Source organism: Plectropomus leopardus, chromosome 11 (genome assembly GCF_026936395.1).
Source record: "Plectropomus leopardus strain MGB_pleo_1.0 chromosome 11, ASM2693639v1, whole genome shotgun sequence".
Lineage (NCBI taxonomy): Eukaryota > Metazoa > Chordata > Actinopteri > Perciformes > Serranidae > Plectropomus > Plectropomus leopardus.
This window is the reverse complement of record NC_142186.1, coordinates 35,279,085-35,298,943: the sequence shown is the minus strand read 5'-3', so window position 1 is coordinate 35,298,943 and position 19,859 is coordinate 35,279,085. Positions and strand designations below refer to the sequence as shown.

Sequence of the window (19,859 nt, the reverse complement as noted above, 5' to 3'; positions counted from 1 at the left end):
ATGCCTGATTGGAGTCGAGGGGTCGCTCCTGTTGGACCACAAGTCCCCGAAAAACAATTTGTCCCACAGGCCCATTGGTTCTCAGAGCTGGTTTTCCGTTTCATCAGAAATCTTTCAGCCCAGCAGTCGGATCAGAAACTACTCAGAAAGCAGCTGAATGTAATCTAACTGCTGCGAACACAACAGAACGAGGAGACACAGCTAAACTGTCTGACCTGTGAACGGCCTCCTGCTTTAAACCTCTGAACCAACGGTTTCATTTCCTCTGCTGTTCAGCAAATGCTTTAAAGGATAATCAGGCTGCCGTTATTTTATATTTTCTAATTATCAACAAATCCATTGAAATGGCCAAAACCTTCCTGACTTTACTCTTGTTTCTCTGGCTCATGGATCAAACTATTGGCTCTCTCTGCAGATATATGTGTCCGGAAATATGTCTAAAATAGTTACAGTTAAAAAAGTTTTTTTGTTTTTAGTTTAGTTTGTTTAGTTATTTAAAAAAAAAGTTTTATTTCTTTAAATATATAGTTTCATTAAAAAAAATATATAGTGTCATTTATAAAAATATAGTTTCATTTATTTTGAAAAAAAGTTTGATTCAAATAATAGTTTAGTAGTAATTTTAATAGTAATTTTTTTCAAATAGTTTCAAATTTTAAAATGTATAGTTGCATTTATAAAATATATATTTACATAAAAAAAATTATTTTGAAAAAAGTTTTATTAAAATAATTGTTTGATTTTTTTTTAAATTGTATTTAAGTTTAAAAAAATATATAGTTCAACTTTTTTAAATTAATAGTTTCATTTATAAAAATACAGTTTCATTTAAAAAAAATGTGTCATTTAAAAATATATAGTGTCATTTATAATTTATAATTTCTTTTGAAAAATAGTTTGATTTAAATAATAGCTTATTTAATTTATTTTCAAATAGTTTAAAATTTTAAAATATATAGTTTCATTTATAAAAATATAAAGTTACATAAAAAAGTTTCATTTCTTTTGAAAAAAGGTTTATTAAAATAATAGCTTTATTTATTAAATTTTTAAAAAAATATATTTTATTTAAAAAATATGTATTTAAATTAGAAAAAATATATAGTTTAATTTCTAGTTTAATTAAATAAACATATAGTTTCATTTCTTTAAAAAAGTTTTAAAATAATAGTTTGATTGCTTTAAAATATATAGTTCAAAAAAGAAGGAATATATCAATTTTTGAATAAATACATAGTTTACTTTTAAAAATGATCACCAGCTCTATCTTTTACAGGGAAATTCCATATTTTTTTCCAATTTTGGTGAAATATAAAAAAATATATATTTACAAAATATTCCAATCACTGATGGGAGTGAGACCGGTGAGGACAAACATCTCTGAGCCGTACGTGACCCTGACGCTCTGTCCTCCAGCTCCATGAAGGGAACGTGTCCGGAGCCACTTTGTGCACATCAGTAGGAGTCGGCGTTATGGAAAGAGAGCCCGCCGCTCCACGCTCTATTTGGTTTACTAATAATTACTTATGACCGCTGAAGCTCTGCAGATCAGTGACGGGGGAGAGAGTCAACGAGTGCTGATTTAAAAACGGGCCTGAGTGAAGGGACGGATCTGTGATGACGATGATATCAGTCCTCTGCAGCAGCAGGCAGAGCTCTGACTTAATGACTATATCATGCGTCATACACAAACATTTAATATCTCATAAAACATCTGCGAGAAAAGCTGGGCGGACATGTTGCCGCCGAAAAGTTCCCGTGTCTTTGAGCCGCAGTCTGCAGCCAATCAGTAGTCTGGATCTGCTGACACAGAGCGAAGGCCTTATCACGACAAATATCCACGTTTAGCTCTCATCTAAACACGACCAAACAAAAGTCCGGGACTCCGGGGGCTTTTTCTTTAAGTGCAATCATGTTTGACAAATGAGATTCAGATAGGAAGGAGCACGGCTCTTCAAAAAGCCACCAGAGCTGCGCTGCGCTCCGACTGGATGTACGTCTGAAGAGAGATTACCTAATACTTGAATGGAAAGGCAGGCGAGGGAGGAAAGGAAAATAATGAGATACAAACATTATGAGAGATTTCCCCTGTTAAAACACACACACACACACACACACACACACACACACACACACACACACACTGAGGTACAGAATAACAAGAACACAACTGCTGCTTAAGCTAAGATACATTTAAGACTGCTAAGATTTTTTTTAATGCCACTCGGAAAGTTTAAGACCAATTTTTTTTTTTTACCAAAATTGATGGATAATTGTATTTTGCCCAAATATTAACTTTAGCATAACCATTACTTTTTCTTTTTCTGTGAAAAAAAGTTAGACAATCTGTGTGAAATGTTGGAAAAGCAACCCTTTTTAGAGAGAAACAGGGAAGATAATCAACATATTATGTTATCTTAACAGTATCTATCTTACCAGTATCAGTATCTAGTATATGTCTTACCAAAAAAGTGGGAAATATCTAGAATTCCTGGATGGTTTTCTGGACAATTTTGTGTTTCTAAATCTGCATGCGAGATTCCACTGCTTGGATTCCCAGAATGATGAGTTTAAGAAATGTAATTTATTAAATTATTTCACAGAAAAAAAAGGTTTTACAAATTGTCTGAGATTTTCACATCAGAAAAAAAGATGCATAAAATCATACTTCCCATGTCTGAGAATTTTTAAGACTTCTGAAATATTTATTTAATTCAATCCTATTTACTTTTAGATGAATAAATGAAATGCTTTTTAAGACTTTCTAAGGCTCTCTGGACTCACATCAAAGCTTCTTCACAACACGTAAAGCTCCACATCATCATCCGCACCTCATCTCGAGCTGCACGATTAATTGAATATTAATCACAATCAGGATTTGGGCTTCCCGCAATTCACCGAACATGATCGACTGCAGTATTGACGTTTAAAATGCTCCGCTCATAGAAAACTCAGCTGCGTATCAAATCAAGCGCTTCTCAAACTAACAGCAGCCTCCAATTTTAAAGAACTGTCCGCTACGTGTCTGTCTGCAGCATCGGCCTGTGAAAAACTGTCCTGCATGTTGCAGCTGCAGGCGGACAAAATCATCCGTCATCAACCACCATCACCACCATCATCATCATCATCACCACCACCATCGTCATCACCATCATCATCTGTTGACTGAATATAAGGAGAAAACAGTTCACACACGAAGAGTGCATGTTACTAATGTCTGCGCTGCAAAACCTCAGTGAGAAACTTAAGAAGAAATTATGCACAAATGAGAAAAAAATTAGTGAAAAAAAGTACAAAAAAATTACAAAAAATGGGAAATGAAAATACAAACAAAAAAAAATTACTCTGAAAAAGTGCCTAAAAAATAACAATGCAAAAAAACTTGTAAATGTATAATAATAATAATTATAAATACATTTTCCTGGATATTTTCCCTGGCTTTTTTAAAACTTCTTAAATAATTTTTAAATATACTAATTACTTGCAGTTTGCGGAGCATTTTTAGACAAGTTCCCATGTTTTTGCAAGAAATTAAACCAATTTTCCGAGGTTTTAAAAGCTTAAATACCTGTGAAAGGTGTCTAATTGCAGCAAAGGTTTCAAAGGGTTAACTGCAGAAGTGTACAGCTGCGTGGTTACTCGCTCACAGCTCATTGGTACTGATTCTGAAGAATCAAAGGTTTTAAGCACTCTCTGAATGTCAGAGTAATAATTCAGGCTGGATGTGAGTTTCTGTGTCGAGAAAATCAACAGATGACGGTGGAAGTTTAGAGAGCAGATGATTCGCTCGTAAAATCACGTTCAATAAAAACAAACACAGCGCTGGACCTGAACATGACGCAGTAAAACTGACACCGGATCAGTTTCACTGTGGATAAATGTGACTGTGGACGGACTGTCCTACCTGCTGCGGGACGATCTGCTCAGAGGACGTGGCGAGGTTGATGGCGAACACATGATCCCTGCGGAGACACAGAGTGGAGACACCGTTAGAGGACCACATGCACGTGCTTACATTAAAAAAATAATCATACTAAGTGAACATTACTCAGGATGTTTAAATGTTAGAAACTGTGGTGTAAAACTACAGTAGGAATTAACATAAAATTCGGTTTAAATTTCAGTAATAATTTCAGTAATTTTTGTTCGGACTGGAAACCAAAAAAAAAACTGAAAATGAGAATGAAAATGCAAAAAAAAAAATCCTCACTCATATAATAAAACAAAACAATAATAATAAAAAAAAATCACTTTCTGTGAGTGGAAACATCCTCACTAGCACTGATCATAAAACGAAACAAAAATAATAATAAAAAAAACATTTAACTTGTGTTTGTTATAACCTCCACTATATAACAGGCTGGCAATGACAATGAACTGAAAATGAAAATGCAAAAAAACAAACAAAATTACTTTCTTGGAGTGGAATCATCCTCAACTGCACTGATATTATCATTAAACAAAACCAAAAATATTTTGAAAAACCCAACCATTTAACTTGTTTTTTTCCCATAACATTCACTACATAAACGGCTAGAAATGAAAATGATTTAAAAAAGGAAAGAAATACTTTCTTTGAGTGGAGACAAAACAAAACAGTAATGATTAAAAGAAATTTAACATCTGTGTTTCAAATGCTGCATATAATATAATATATAATGGCTTTAATCGTAAAAAATTAAGATTAGTGAATTTTGAAAGGCTGGTTGACTTCTGAAAATTAAAAAAATAAAAATAGTTCCAGGATGCTTGCTAACACTCAGTCACTGGCCTCATTTTCTTTTGCATTCCTCTATCGTTGCTGCTTAGCAAAATTTAAGAGCCGTCATGCTTTCAGGTGCAAAACTCCAACAATCGTCTGTTTTCAGCAGAAGCTGCTCCGTCAGGACCGAAGGATGCTGCTCCTCAGCAGCAGGAGGAGCGAAGACCATTAACACACAAAGTTTATTAAAGTTTTCCGACTATCAACGCCGCCCGTATGAATCACCCTGTGCAGCGAGGCCTGCACTCCGTTGTGTGCAGCTGTGGAAAATATTAAGTCCATTTAGGTACATTAAGAATCAGGATACCTTCTCAGGTTGTTGGCAGCGAGCGCTCTGCAGTCTGAAGCCGAGCCAAACGCCCGGAGAGCGCTATTTATTCTGCACAAAGGAGACGAGGGAGAGGAGCTGCAACCTGCTGCTTTTAAGATAATTAACCTGCAACATCTCGATCGAGACGTGCAGTCAGGCTGAGCGATGCAAAAACACTTAAAACTGCAACATGTTTTACAGAATATATTCACAATTTAGGGTTGACACCTCTGGAAGTTTTTAAGTGTTGCACCAAACTTTGTTTGCCTTCAAGGCCCCGTCACTCGTACGAAGGTTCCTCAGTAACATCGTTTATCTGTTCGTGCTGCTTCATGTTTTTGTTCTGCTTCTTATTATTTGTGGTGTCTGTGAAGATGATTTTTATTTTTTAACATTCTGTTTATGCATTCCTCTTCAATTAGGAAATTTTACAGAGTGAATTTCCATGTTTTAACACTTTGAGCAAAAACAACATAAGAATCAAAAGCAGGGCGTTTTGGGGAAATAAACATTTTCCACTTCTTACAAATTTCTTCAAATTTGGTTTCCTGAAGCCTGATTGAAAAGGTAATTCTTTCCATTACAAACATTTCATGCATTATTTCATAACAGCTCTCTACTGAAGAGGCATCTGGCTGGAGACACTTCCTTGTAACAGCTTTTTTAGCAGCTCAATATTGCAAATAAGTATTTTATATTTGTCGATATAATTTATGTTTTTTATGATCTTTTCTGTGGACTGACTTCCCTCCTCAAGTCGTTGCACATTTTGTCCATTTTCTCCCGCTCGTGTGTTTCAGCAGAGCGTCTGCGTCCTGCTCAGCTATCAGTGGAAATAACTGAAAACTGATTTTATGCTTCATTGACTTTGCTGGTTAAATAAAGGTGGAACAAACAACTCAATGCACTGTTTTATCAGACGGCTTCTTTGGGGTCTTTTGGCTGCTGATGAAAGTGTGGAAAAGTTTTGGGCTCTGGTGATCATCATTTGTCACACTAATGGAAGTCAAAAACTAGAAACAATTATCTGAAGACTCATCAGAAGGGAAAATATCATCATCAGAGCCAAACAAGAATCAGACGGGTTCACATGATCAGGAGCCGACTGCATCAAATGGTTTTAACTGAGAATGACACCCAGAAATAATTTTTCTGCTCTGATGGCTGTGGGATCAAAAATGTCAGTTTGAATGGGTTTCAATGGAGCATTTTTTGACCTTAACAGTCTTAATGTAACTATTTAGTTTCCACAGTGTATTTTAGACTTATTGTAGGAGCTGAGCTGGAAATTCACTGATTACATTCAAATACACAATCTGGACAAAATTTATGCCACATGCATGAACACAGCCAAAATTATCAAAAAAAGAAAAATGAAAAGCACATAAAATGCAACAAACAGTCCCTAACGGTTAATCCTGTGCTTAAGTCCTGTTGGTGCAGCCGGCCCCTGATGTGCAGAGAGAAACTAACATACAGCGTGGACCTAAATGTGCGAGAGAGATTAACATAATCGGCTTTGTAGAACTTATTATTGTAGGTGACAAAGACAGAAGATGAAGAGAGTAAACGGAGCGACATTAGATCTGCAGCTGAGAGCGCTGACTGACCGGGCGGCGATGTAGAGCATGTGGTTGATCCTCAGCATCCTCTGGAAGTCCAGGCCCAGGCGGACGGTGTCGTTGTCCGACATGAGTCCCTGGAAGCTGGGGTGGAGGTAGGAGGCTGCGGGGACATGAAAGAAAAACAAAGTTTTAGAGTACTCGTGATAACAAAAACTACCAGCTGACTCCTTATCAGCAAAGATTTGAAAACACCAAACCAACATATTACGTCCCTCTGAGGTCTCGTTTAAACAGCGTCTTCAGGTATCAAACACTTTAATTAAATGCTTTTTGAGACCTTTTCAAGATAACTCAACCCAAATTTAAGAGTGATTATTGGACAAATCATCTCTTCTGCAAGCACTGCAGCCGAGGACAAAGATCAGTCAGTCCTGTGCAGAGCGACGTTTAACAGAGGAATGATTTTACAGTGAGTTACGTTCATCTACACTGTAAACTCTTTGTAACTCTTTGTAAAATAAGCAAATTGGCTTTATTTCTTTGAAAAGTAAGGGAATGACCAATGAAAAAGAAAAGCCCAAAAATAAGCAATAAATTAGTAAAAACTTAGAAACTTACTTGAAAATGAGTTAACACAAAACAAACCAATAAAAACAAAATAAAACAAAACAAAGCAAAACACAAAAACTACAATCATTCATGACATCATTATAAATATGTAATGATAATAATTATACATACAGGTTTTCCCTTGATTTTTTTTCTCAAGACATTTTCCCCTTGCTCAAAAAAAAAAAATCTAAAATTCTAAATGGACTCATTTCTTTCAATTTCTGGGTTATTTCACGCATTTCACATTTTTGAAAGAATTAAAACGAAATTTGCCCAAGGTTCGAAGGTTTAAAGACTTGTGAAGGACAACTGAGAGCAGCACGAGAAAAGCGAAAGTCGCTCCAGGTTTCAAAGGGTTAAAGGTTTGTTACATCAAAAATGCGTTTTCACAAAGATGAACTTGATGCATTTTGACAATAACAACAAAAAAAAATAAATAAAAGAATTGAAAAATTGAATTTCATAAAATCTTTGCGGTGATGATTTCCAGACTTTTAAGATATTTTTAGGAGCTGCAGACGCTCCGAAGAGCCTTTAAACACGGCGTTGTTTGTCAGGTTCAGACATGTAAAGAGACAGCAAGACTACGATGTCCCAGCGTTTGTCCAGAACACCCAGCAGCTCCTCTGCAGCTTCAGAAAGTGAAGCGAGTGCACAGTTTGGCACTTTGTGTGGAGCCTCCGCTGTATGCTAATGTGCTCCGGTGTAGGTGGACGAGCAGCGGAGGAATAAATAGCATCCAAAGTTGCAAATGAGCTGGAGGAGTCACAGAAGTCAGTGCGATTTAAATAAACGGCTCCTGCGAGCATTTCTTCATGGACACGTCTGGGGACGGAGAGCTAAGTGAGGACGAGGACACAAAACAAACCCTCCCAAAATCTGTCTGTCTCTGACGGCGTAACAGTTCAACCCAGTTAATGTGACTTAAATCCCTGCAAATTGCAAGAACAAAAAGAAAAAGGTGACAAGAAAATTACCTGAAAATTTGCATTTAAAAAAAGGGAGAAAAATGTCATGAAAAATATATTCATAATTTCAAAATGTAATTTATGCTACAGAAAAAATAATTATGTTACATTTATAAATTTAATTTTTTCATGACTTTAAGGCATCCATTTTCTGAACCAGTGACTCGCTTCTCCTTATTGATTTTTTTTTTTCTTTTTTCTTTAAAAGTTTTTGGTGATATTGAAGGAAATCATTTTGGTGAGTTCCTTATCTTTGGCTTTCTTTTCTTTAAATTCTTTTTGGCAATATTTAAAGAAATTATTTTGGTGGGCTTTTTTGCTTTAAAAATTTAAGGTCTGTAATGCATGCTTTCTTTCTTTTTTATGTAGCTATTTTTCTTTATCATGTAAAGAATTTTGCTAATTCAAAAAAAAAAGTAAGAAAAAAAGGCATTTTTTTGTTTTTAAATTGCGCATTCCCTCCACATATAGGTTATTGGTCTCATGAACTAATAATAATTGGTATCCGCCCTGAAAAAACAGTTTTGGTCGACCTCTATTTTAGACAAAGTGAGCTGATGTTCGGCCCCTTAAATAACACAGTGACGGTCTGTACATGCCTCTCAATTAAAAATGTTGCTCTGGGCAGAAATAAAATGACTCAGCTCGATACGGACACCAGGCCGTCCTCCACATCAGAGCCTTCCTTCGCTCTCTCCTTTTTATTTTTAACTGAGTGATGATCCTGAAGGCCACGGCGCTCTCAGTCTGTCCTGTACTAAGTGCCCTCCAGCCTCCCATCTGACCCCGGCTGCTGCTGAATTAACAACTCCCAACAGACATGAACCACAATCGGAAATGAGTCCCTCTGCAGGGAGCACTGTGTTCCTCTAACCGCCGCTCTCCCATCGACTATTGGAGAAGATTTAAGGGGCTAATGTGAAGCTGAGCTCTGGACCTCACAGCGCTGTCTGCAGAGGAGACTGCCAGAGGCTCATCTGCCGCCCAGCCTCCCCCCGGACAATCAGGTAGGACAGCCCACTCCAGCGCGGCGAAATGTCCGACAGCCTGCTCCAGCGCCGGAAATGTCCAATAGCCCGCTCCAGCGCGTGGACATGTTCGCCAAAACACAGCGAGGGCAGACGTGTTGAACAATCATATAAAGAAGTGAACGACTGTAGAACAGCTGAGTGTTTGACAGCCACAGCATTTCATCATCGCGGATCAAACAGCTGACAGTCCGACAGCAGCGCAGTGAGACAGACAAACAGAGCGCAGCTTCTCCTCACAGCACCAAAGTGTCTGAAACAGACACATCTGCAGAGGTGAAAGTGACTTCTTCAGACTTCTACAGACGACTTTGTGTTAGTTTCAGCTTTAATCAGACTTTGGATGAATTATTTAGAAACACCAGGACGCATCGCTCCGTGTCTCATCCAGCCGCTCGCACTGAGCTCTCATTATTATTACCAGGGGCAGATGTAATGTTTTGGGGGCCCGGGGCCACAAGCACGAGCTTATTTTCAGCCTTTCTCTAACTGGGAATATTGAAAGGCTGTTGGCAGCTATAGGAGAAGTAGGCCGACTCAAAAGTTTTTAATTCCTGAGTAAAATGATTGACAGCACAGAAGTTTGACAGAAGCTGAAGTCAGAGTCCTGCAGTCAGGAGAGGTCGGCCTATTATCAGCACAATGTGCTGAAATTTACCTGAAGTTTGTTTAAGATGGAGCTTTTCATTTTTATATAATGCTGGAAAGAAAAGAAAAAGGAATTGAAACATGCATAAAAAAAAGAATATTGGTGATTAACTATTGAAATTCAGCGATTAATTACGATTTAAAAAATGAACAGTTTGACAACACCCCTCATAACAATGTAACATTATATTTATTTAAGAAACCTAAAAGTAATGAAGTAATAATAATAAATAATAACACAATTAATAACAAATATAAATAGATTTATATATAAATAAATTACTGCTACTATTACTAATAATAACAATAATAGTTACAATAAATCTTACATCCAAACCTAAAGACGCTGATCTGAGCCGTCTGGAAGAAGGACTAACTCAGGTATGATTTCACAGATTTATAGACTCATGAGCTCCATAATGGACGTCTCACAGAGCAGCGCGGACCTGGTGCCACGCTGTCACCTGCTGGAACCACAGGTGATAAATTGCTCTCATTCCACCTGGGACGGAGCTCTACATAGAGCGCTATTAGCACAGCTATTTCTGCTAATGGCTGCGTTCCTCTGCTCCAGATAGATCAATTACAGAGTGTGGGCCGCCGTCTCAGACACCTCTTAAATCAATTATGGGCCATTACATTTCGCAGCAGGACCTGGACTGTGGACCTCCCAGTGATTGGGGGACAATGATGGGTCCCCGGGGCTGGGGTGGGACATGAAGCAGTGTCCTCAGAGTGTCTCACATCATGTCCAAGCTCGTCCTACATCGAAATCAAAGGCTGAAGTAGGACTCCACAATTAAGCAATATTAAATCTAACTGTCTTGTATTGTGTTGTTAAATTATCGTTTTGTAAAATTTCTTTTATTTAAACTACTAATCACAAACTGGTTATTGATGTTTTTGTTATACATGAGTGAAAATGTTGTTTTGTACATGATTTACCTAATTTTTACCCTATAGGTCCAGTATCAGGAATTTTCCTTTTATATATTGATATCTATTAGTGGCCTCTAGCTGTGAGGTTTGCAGATCAAACAGCTGAAACTGCTCCTGGTTTGAAGTCCTTCAGCGTTCATTGTTCAGGAGGTTTTTACTGGGACTAACTACATTGGTCGATGCAAAAATGTCCATTCTGAGCTACTGTAGAAACATTCAATTAAAAGAAAAGAAAAAAAAATTGACCAGCAAAAAAAAGATCATATAAAAAACAATAAAATAAAAAAAAAATTCCCTCAAATTTTTAAATTTTCTTGTTTTAAAACAAATTAAAATTAAAATTAATCAGTTATTAATTTTCAGGTCATTTTCTTTATCACTTTCTTGCAATTTGGGGGGCCTTTCTTGCCAAGTTGCTCATTGCCTTTTTCCTCTTTCTTTGTTTTTTTTTCCCCCAAAAGAATCAAAGCAGTTAGTTCAGGTTTGAAGGGTTAAACAGCTTATGAAAGACATCTCGATGCAGCACATGAAAACTTACGTTGAACCAAGTTTCGTGGGTTAAAATCCTTCTCATTGTATCATAAAAACTTGAAACCAGGTTTGAGTTGAGGGTCAGACCTCGGCTCCGAGCGAGCGCGGCGTTTTCATGCTGCTGGTGCTGTTTCCCGAGTTGAAATGGCCTTTTTCACGGCGAGCCAACAAACCGCACAAGAAGAATAAATATATTCCAGCAGCTGAATAAACCTCTGCATGTGTGCTTCCTGCGAACATGCCCTTAAAAACTGCTCCCCGGTGATGAGACACGACGCCTCACCGACCCTTTACTTTACTTTTACATCCACTCCTGCAACAAGGATCGCCATGGCAACAACACAGGGTACAAACTTACACTCTCGGCCCACGATGCTGATTGGCTCCAGGTCCTGGGGGAACGGCGTGGCTCCTGAGGACAGCTGAGGTAAGAAGGCGGCGAAGGTGAGAGCCAGGATGGCCGGCGGGACGGGTCGAGGCGAGCCGGGCGTCGGCCTCATGTTGGCGGGAGACGAGACCTCAGCAGAAACACATGGCCCTCAGCGGACTCACCTCCCACCTGAAAGAGACGCAGGGTCATCAAGGCGAGCAGATCTGAGACACCAACCTAAAAACATACGGCTGGACCACATCACTCCTCACATTAACCCTTTGAAACCGGAGCACATCCGCTAGATTTCTTTCACAAGCGTGGGGAGAAGGCAACAAGCAATTTCACAAGACATGGCCAAAAAAATTGTCAAATAAATAACCCCCACCCCAAAAAAGCATAAAAACGGTAAAATAAAAGTAAAAAATAAACAGAAAAAAATTACCTAAAAAATGCTGTAAATTTTGCTTTTTTTTTTTTTTTACATTTTCTATTTTTTTTTGTAACATTATTTTAAATATAAAATAATTATAAATATAGATATAGTTTTCAGAACTTTTCCCTGCAGTTTTAGATAATTATCTAATAATCCTCCCCGTTTTAAAATATATATATATATTTTGGTAATTATCTTGTAACATTTTTTACATCTTGTGATATGGGGTGCATTTGGTCATTGCTTTTTTCCCCATGTTTTTGAAAGAAATCAAACCAATCTGCTCAGGTTTCAAAGGGTTAAAACAAAATTTTGTAGATTTTCAACCAGCTTTGTATCTAAAAAATGGGTCTCCTTCATCAAAAGTGAGTAAATTAACGTGGAGATTTGCACATAAATCATAAGGTAAATAAAAAGGCAAATAAAAGAACAAATAATAATAGTTAAACATGTTAAATATAATTAAAAAATACACTATCTAGTAAAACAGACTTAAATGTATAAATAAATAGGTAATAAATGAATAGTTAAAGTTCAATAAAAAGCCAAACTGAACTGGCAGTTGTAGGTTTTCTACCTCTTGAGCAAAAGCGTCCTTTTCTCTGTTTTCTCTGATAATGTGGCACCAGTTTCAAAAGTATTTGTGTCTTTTTAGTGCAGAGGAAGACCAGTGTTATCTTCCTTTTTCTCCCCGTTACAGCGGTTCTTCCTCAGGGGTTTTTCCTCAGGTGATGTGAGGGTCTAAGGGCAGACGGATGTCGTATGCTGCAAAGCCCTCTGAGGCAAACCCTGTTTTGTGAAAATGGGTTTTATAAATAAAATTGACTTAACTTCACTTGACTTTATATTGCTGAAATACTTCTACAAAGTGTGTTCAGCATTTAATACAAAAACTGCACGCTGAACCTGTGAGATACACGCAGTACTGCAGGAGCTGGATCACGTCTCAGCACCTCTGAAACTGGGTTCAGCATCAAGTACAAACACTGCAACACCTGAACAACGACAGCTGTTTGAAGCGGAGAGTTCTGATTAGCATGCAACGCCGACTGTCAATGCGGCGATGTGATTGAGCGTCCGCTGAAGCGCCGAGATGTGAGAGTGCACACACACATTAAAGAAATAAATAAAAAAAACAAAGAAGAAGATGGAGTCAGAGAGAGAGGGAGGGAGGGACCGAGGGAGGAGGCGGACCGCCGGGGCCCTGACCACAGGGACAACCGCCAACCAAAGTCTGTCACAGGTCACTGAGCACAATTAAACCCTCACCCAGAGCGAGGAGAACGCCTCGCTCCACCGCCGTGACTCCAGCCGCCCTGACAGCAGCGTTACCTCTCAGGTTAAAGGTCTGTACGAGTCTGACTGGAGAGACCGGCTCAAGGTGAACCTGAAGCCTCTCTGGGATCAGATCTACAGGCCCCCCTAACAGGACGAGCGGGTTACACATTCAGGGATGGAAAGACTGAGAGTAAAAGTAGAATTACCAAAAAGTAAAAGTAAATAGAATAAAATAAAATAAAGAGCATTCAGACATCAGAATCCAAATTTAGCACTAGAATAATGTTATTAAAATACTGAAATATTTAACCCTCAGGGCTCACACACTTGTATTGCTCTGCACACAAAATATACTTAGCTATACAAGCTTAAAAAAAAAAAAAAAAAACACCATACATTGAAATTATTTTTTTAATAACCCTTTTATATGCCAGTTTTTTTTTACATGATGTCACTCTGTTTTAAGATGAAAAAACACCAAAAATAAATTATTTTCTAAATTTATTTTTCATTTTTTATTATCATCTATCTGGACCTAGTGGAAGTAAGATGTATTTTCCCCATATGCCAAATATGGTTAAAAATTATTAATTAAAAAAATATACTTATGTATTTTTTCTTTTTTTCCACTCTTTTTTTCTTGATATTTCTATTGTCTGTTGCGTGCTAAGGGACTAAGGATGTAAATAAGCTGTCCTGCACATTATCAATACTATCAATTTTTACATACTTATACGACTGTTAATTGTTTACTTTTACTTTTTTTAAATTGTCATCATATTTAAAAAAAAAAAGAAACTATAATCGTGAAGGACATGATCTGGCACACCCATTGTGAGACTTTCCAGCAAATCTTACTAACATCATTTTGCCTGTTTTGTATTCAAAGTAACCAAACAAACAGGCCTGAGTACGGCTCCTGCTTCACGGTCACCGTGACAGAAAAGTGACAGTTAGCTTTCACAGCTTTTGCTGCTTTTGTTGTTGTGAACACCTGATGCCAAACTCACAGACAAACGCTCGCTACGTCAGCTCAGAAAACGACGGCTGGTTGATTCATTCACTCTGAATCATCACAAACAAAAGTTTTCTTTGCGACTTTACAGCAGACAAACAAAGAGAGATCGTTAACAGAAAAGATAAAGACGACAGAACGCCACAGAAAACAACAAAATAACGCTGACAGCTTATCATGCAAACACGCTTCAACACCCTCCACCTGCACGGATTTACATTTTCACTAAATTCACATGAGAACAGACCAACTAAAAACTGACAACTCTTTCCTTTGCGTTTTAAAAATCCGCCTTCATATGATCCTCAAAAACAACCAAAAACGCTGCAGTATGCACGCCAGGCCAGCGGTCGGCGGTGTAACTTTGTAATGACACACCATAGAAGAAGAGCACGTGCCTGTGCATAGAGGCGTTTGCATTATAAACACAGCTCGGTAGTCTGCCACTGTTGTTATTGTTGTCTTCCTACTCGTGCTGTTTGTCTGACACATAATCGCATACGTGAAGTGCGACTTTGACGCCACCATTCTCACAGGACCCGTGCACTGCCAGTTTCCACGGCGACAGAAAGGGTGGCAACGTAAAAAATTACACTCTGGAACCCGGTTTCAAAAGTTTGTGTTTTTAGGCCTCCAAAACGCCGTTGTCGTGTGAACGAAAGACCAAACAGCAACAAACATTTCATGCAAAAACCGTTGTCGTGCAAACAGCCCCTAAAAGGTTTAACAGAAGAGTGCCGTAAAGTCGGCGTTCTTTAAGGGAATCTTTAGCAGCTGTGGTCGCCGTGCACTAATGACGATTTCCACATCTGTCAGATATCAGAGGGAGGGGACGGAGACGGGGATGGGGACGGATGGGGTGCAGAGGAATTTGTCCAAACAAACTTCCAAATGCGCTGACCTGCACTGTCCGCCAACTTATCCAGGCCAACGTGTCCTCCGCGGGGGGTCTGTACAAATATGTCGGCTGCAGAGAAACTGAGCCGTGTGTTTTTAAGTGGGAGCAGAACATTAAGTCAACAGAGACATGAACTGTCATCAATATTGATAACAGTCTGCTTCATTGAAATGCAGAGGAGGAAGCTGCATTTAGCAATGAGGTCAAGCGATGATCACAATGCCATAAATCGAGGGGAGTGGGCGGCTGTCTGCCTCTGTTTACTTTGTGAATTACAGCAGCTTGTGCGCTCGGCCCGAGGCGATGCAGCAGGACAATATATCTGATGGATTAGCATCATATGGAGGGTTTTCTCTCGCCGAGGAGGACAGCCGTCTCAACGCACGGATTGTGTTTCAGTGGTGTCGCTGCGACAGACAAATCCATGAGAAAATGTCTGAAACATTCAGGGCGCACCACAAAGGCTCAGAGAACTTTGGAAAAATAAAAACAGCTGTTGGACGCCAAATACTCATCAGACAACATGACATCATCGCGTCCCTGTGAGGACGAGAGGCAGAGATCATTCACTGACATCCTGCAGTGAGTGAAAGGACGGCAGCACAGTGACGATGATGACGATGATGATGCACACACAACACCACAACCACAGTGAGAACAAGAGCTGCTTCAGGACCTGATACACTTAAACTCAAGCTAGCACTTCTGCTATGAGCCCAAAAACATGATCAGGGTTCCCACACGTTGTCATGAAAAAAATTCAAAACATTTCTAAGACTTTCTGACGACCTGATGTTTGTTTTTTTCTTTCCCGCCAGTTATGTTCAAGGACAGTCGAAGATGTGAAACTCCAACAATAATTTTTAACAGTTTCTGTCTGTTATAAATGTTGTCATTTTGGGAACATGCCTTTCAAAAAAAAAAAAAAACACCTAAAATTTTCAACTTTAAATAAAAACTGCCCAAAACATTTAAAGAAAAAACAAATTGCAAAAAAGAAGAAAAAAAAAAATCCCCAAAAACCCTTGAAAAATGCCTTCCAAATCTGTTTTCTTCAAAACAAAAAATGAAAAAAAAAAGTATTTTTATGTTTTCTATAAAAAAATCATCAAAAAAAATCAAAGAAAAAAATACAAAAAAGAATCTTAAAAAAAAGAAACAGCAGTAAAATATATACAAAATACAGCCATTTAAAGTTGAATGCCCCTCCCAAAAAGCCAAGAGTGCTTTAAAAATATTTGACCCTTCACTGAGTCTAAATGAAGGGAGACAATGAAGAAAATGTCATGGTGAACAAATCAACAAAAACAACTAAAACACTGTCACATGTTGACACATATAAAGCTACGTTACGTCGTCAGCGCCGTTATGTTGCATTAGTGTAATTTCATTTATTACACACAACACATTTTCCATGAATTTTCCAGGTTTTCCATGACCGAGCAGTCTCTGATGAACTTATAAGCATGCGGTGAGTTTTTACTGTCGCACTCAGACAGGAGCGCAGAGGCACACTCGGGTTTAAACGAGTGATTGTAATAAAAACATCGATCTGCAGGCAGCTCACTCAACACGCACCAACGTGTCGTCACTGGCACGCCGTCAGACACACAAACAACCTCCTGCACAACCAGTTGGTGTGAACTTTGGTGGCTCTCGGCCAGTTTCCACTCAGGAACCAGTCGGCTCAGTCCCAGTAAAACTCTGTGATGATGTCCAAACACTTTAATGAGCCCTCAGTCCTCCAGCAGAGGACACAAATCACGCTGTGTCAGCAAATAATCCCTCACCTCCACGCAACACTGGAACTATTTCACAAACACTCACGCATTTATATTTCATAAAGTCTGTCTGAGGCTCAGAGCGACGTCAGTAACAGAGACGTTCTGAACGACTGATATCCCGGACGTTTAAACTGAAGTAAAAAACAACAATAAAACAACAAGAGCCAATTAACACATTTTTATAAGCGCAAATCATATTTTAAATGCTGCTCAAATCACGAACATTACACGATTCTACAAAACATGACAGTAACTCATTAAATACAAGTTAACCAAGAACATTTATGTATGTTTTGAAAACTCAAAGAGGAAAAAAACGATTATATAACCTTCGAAATGAGCCACAACTTTATTGGCACTGTCGTAGGTGCACTGCAGTCCTTAACCCTTTGAAACCTGAATTTACATCAGTTTCCTAAGTTACATTCAAATACCTTTCAGGAGCATTTAAACCTTTAAAACCTGGCTGATGTCTTCTGAAAACATAGTTAAAAAGGCAATGAGTAATGCGGCAAGAGGGAAAAGCTGACAAGAAAATGAGCTGAAATTTAGCAAAAAATTAAATAAATACATAAAAAAGGCAGAAAAAGAAAGAGATAAGTATCAGAAAATAAATATTTATATTTATTATTTTTTTATGTTAATTGAATTTACATTTTAGCACTTTTTTCAAGCTATTTTCTTGATGTTTGTTTTATTTTTTAAATTTTTTTGTCCTTTTTTGCATGCTAATTTTCAGATACTTTTCTTGGAATTTTTGCTGTATCAATTCCTCTCTAATTTTGTGAAATTTCCTGTGAATTTGACCACATGTTTTTTTAAAAGAGATTCAGACAATTTGCTCTGGTTTCATGAGGGTCAAACAAATCACACTTCACTCCTGCGTTTGACCTTCTCGACACCGACACAAACACACCTGCCGTCCTTCGGCTCCGTTGTTTACTTCCATCCAAACGTGTCAACAAAGCGCGCTCCCTGTGGAATGGTTAATTGGAGCCGACAGAGTCTAATCAGTTAATGAGTTGGTGCGCAGCCCGAGGAGGGAGTGGACGGCTGATGAGCTGACAGCTGTCGGAGGGAAAGAAGCCACCGCTTATCTCATCTCGTGTTTGCTCTCTGTGTTCTCGCTTTGGACGGGAGGCCTTGGATCATTTTGTTTTTAATGAACTGGACTTGTTAAGCCATCTGGGAGACGTTGGCAGTCGGGCCTCTTTGGAGGAAAAGGGGTTTCTGGGACGCTGGTGGGGCATTGATTATGTGACATTCATTTGGATTAGCCGGCAGCGCTGTGTCGAAGCATTGATACGGAGGAGGAGTCTCAGGCCTTCAGCTGCATTAATTCACGACTGAGACTTAAATAAACAGACAACGCTGGACTTTATCAGAGGACAGAGACACGTCTCAACTCAGACTGAAACTCCACAGGCCTCTGCTGGTCGGGATTAACAGTCCCACAAACAGACACTCTGTACTCTGCACTCTGGTTTTTGTCATTTTGTTGATTAGCTGTATCAGTGCTTTATTTTAATGATTCATTCTTTTTTATTTTCCGTAACCGTTTGTCCTCGCAAGGGTCGCAGGGGGGGCTGGAGCCAATCCCAGCTGTCATCGGGCGGAAGGCGGGGTACACCCTGGACAGGTCGCCAGACATGGATGTATTAAGAAAACCTGGATACAGCTATGGAGGCGGGGCCTCGTTCATTCCTATGAGAGCTGCTCATTGGTGCATAAAGCAAAAATAGCTCTTTTTCCGGGTTTAGAAATGTGTAAAATATCCAAATCTACTGGCCCGTAGAGCACGCGTACTTAGAGATTTACAGCAGCCGAGCGCGTAGCGCCTCACTAGCTTGAATGGTGGTCTAAAAAAATGAATCTCACAGCTCTTTTAGACTTTCCAAATATTATCAAACTGGATGGATTAAATCTAAACGGGGATAGAAGTTGTTATTCTAAATGCATATCGGGTCCAAATATCAGTTATCAGTCTCATTAACTATCAATAATCTGCATCTGCACTGAAAAAACAATATAACCCGACTCATTTACATGATGTTAGAAAGTCGAATTATTGTGTCAGTCCGACTAAAACTGGACTTTTAAAATCCATATCAGCATGTTAGTCTGACTGATATTAGATTACATCAAATTTCTTGAAAGTGGACGAACACACCCAGATAATGGGATTTGAAGTCCAGTTATTCCGTCACGTAAACACCTCTTTAACTGGACTCGATGTTCTGCCGCGCTCCTAGTCGGTGCTCCATCCTCCACTGAGGACGGACTGCTTGAAAAGGTCATATTTTATATTTATTTGAAATAAAAAAGTCACACCACAGCCACCCTCTGATAAATAAAGTACAGTCCCACAACACCGGCACAGAAGCTAAGAAATGTCCTGCGGACGCAGCAAAATGCACTTCAGTCACCTAAAAAGGGAATTTTGTCTCTTTAGCTCCACAGCAGCTGATGGAGGCGGCAGAGCAGCAGCTCAGCCGTTCAGTGGAGTAATGTGACCTTTTCTCAATAAAATCTAGCGTTTTTGATAAAATGGCTTCAAATCCCCGTCAATAAGGGCTGTCTGACAGCAAGTGGTGTAAATATTGTAAATATAGCGTACACTTAAAGTGATATTGACTTCCTGAGTTATTGTAAATGAACAGTTGTGATCGGGTCGATATCGTACTGTATAAATAATATAGGTTTAACAGGTGAAAG

At 38.6% G+C, this 19,859-nt stretch overlaps 1 protein-coding gene across 4 annotated transcripts in view; it reads right to left on the bottom strand.

The window, feature by feature from the left end:
* The window catches only part of sema6cb (semaphorin 6Cb), a 191,574-nt gene that overhangs the window by 56,464 nt on the left and 115,251 nt on the right, over nucleotides 1–19,859 (bottom strand). For all 4 annotated transcript variants that reach the window (XM_042489201.2, XM_088084711.1, XM_088084712.1 and 1 more), the window contains 3 exons: nucleotides 11,722–11,922; nucleotides 6,683–6,797; nucleotides 3,905–3,962 (listed from right to left, as the gene is read on the bottom strand). In XM_042489201.2, coding sequence (XP_042345135.2) covers nucleotides 3,905–3,962; nucleotides 6,683–6,797; nucleotides 11,722–11,863 — 315 coding nt within the window. In that variant the 5' untranslated portion in view covers nucleotides 11,864–11,922. The remainder of the gene's footprint in view (nucleotides 1–3,904; nucleotides 3,963–6,682; nucleotides 6,798–11,721; nucleotides 11,923–19,859) is intronic.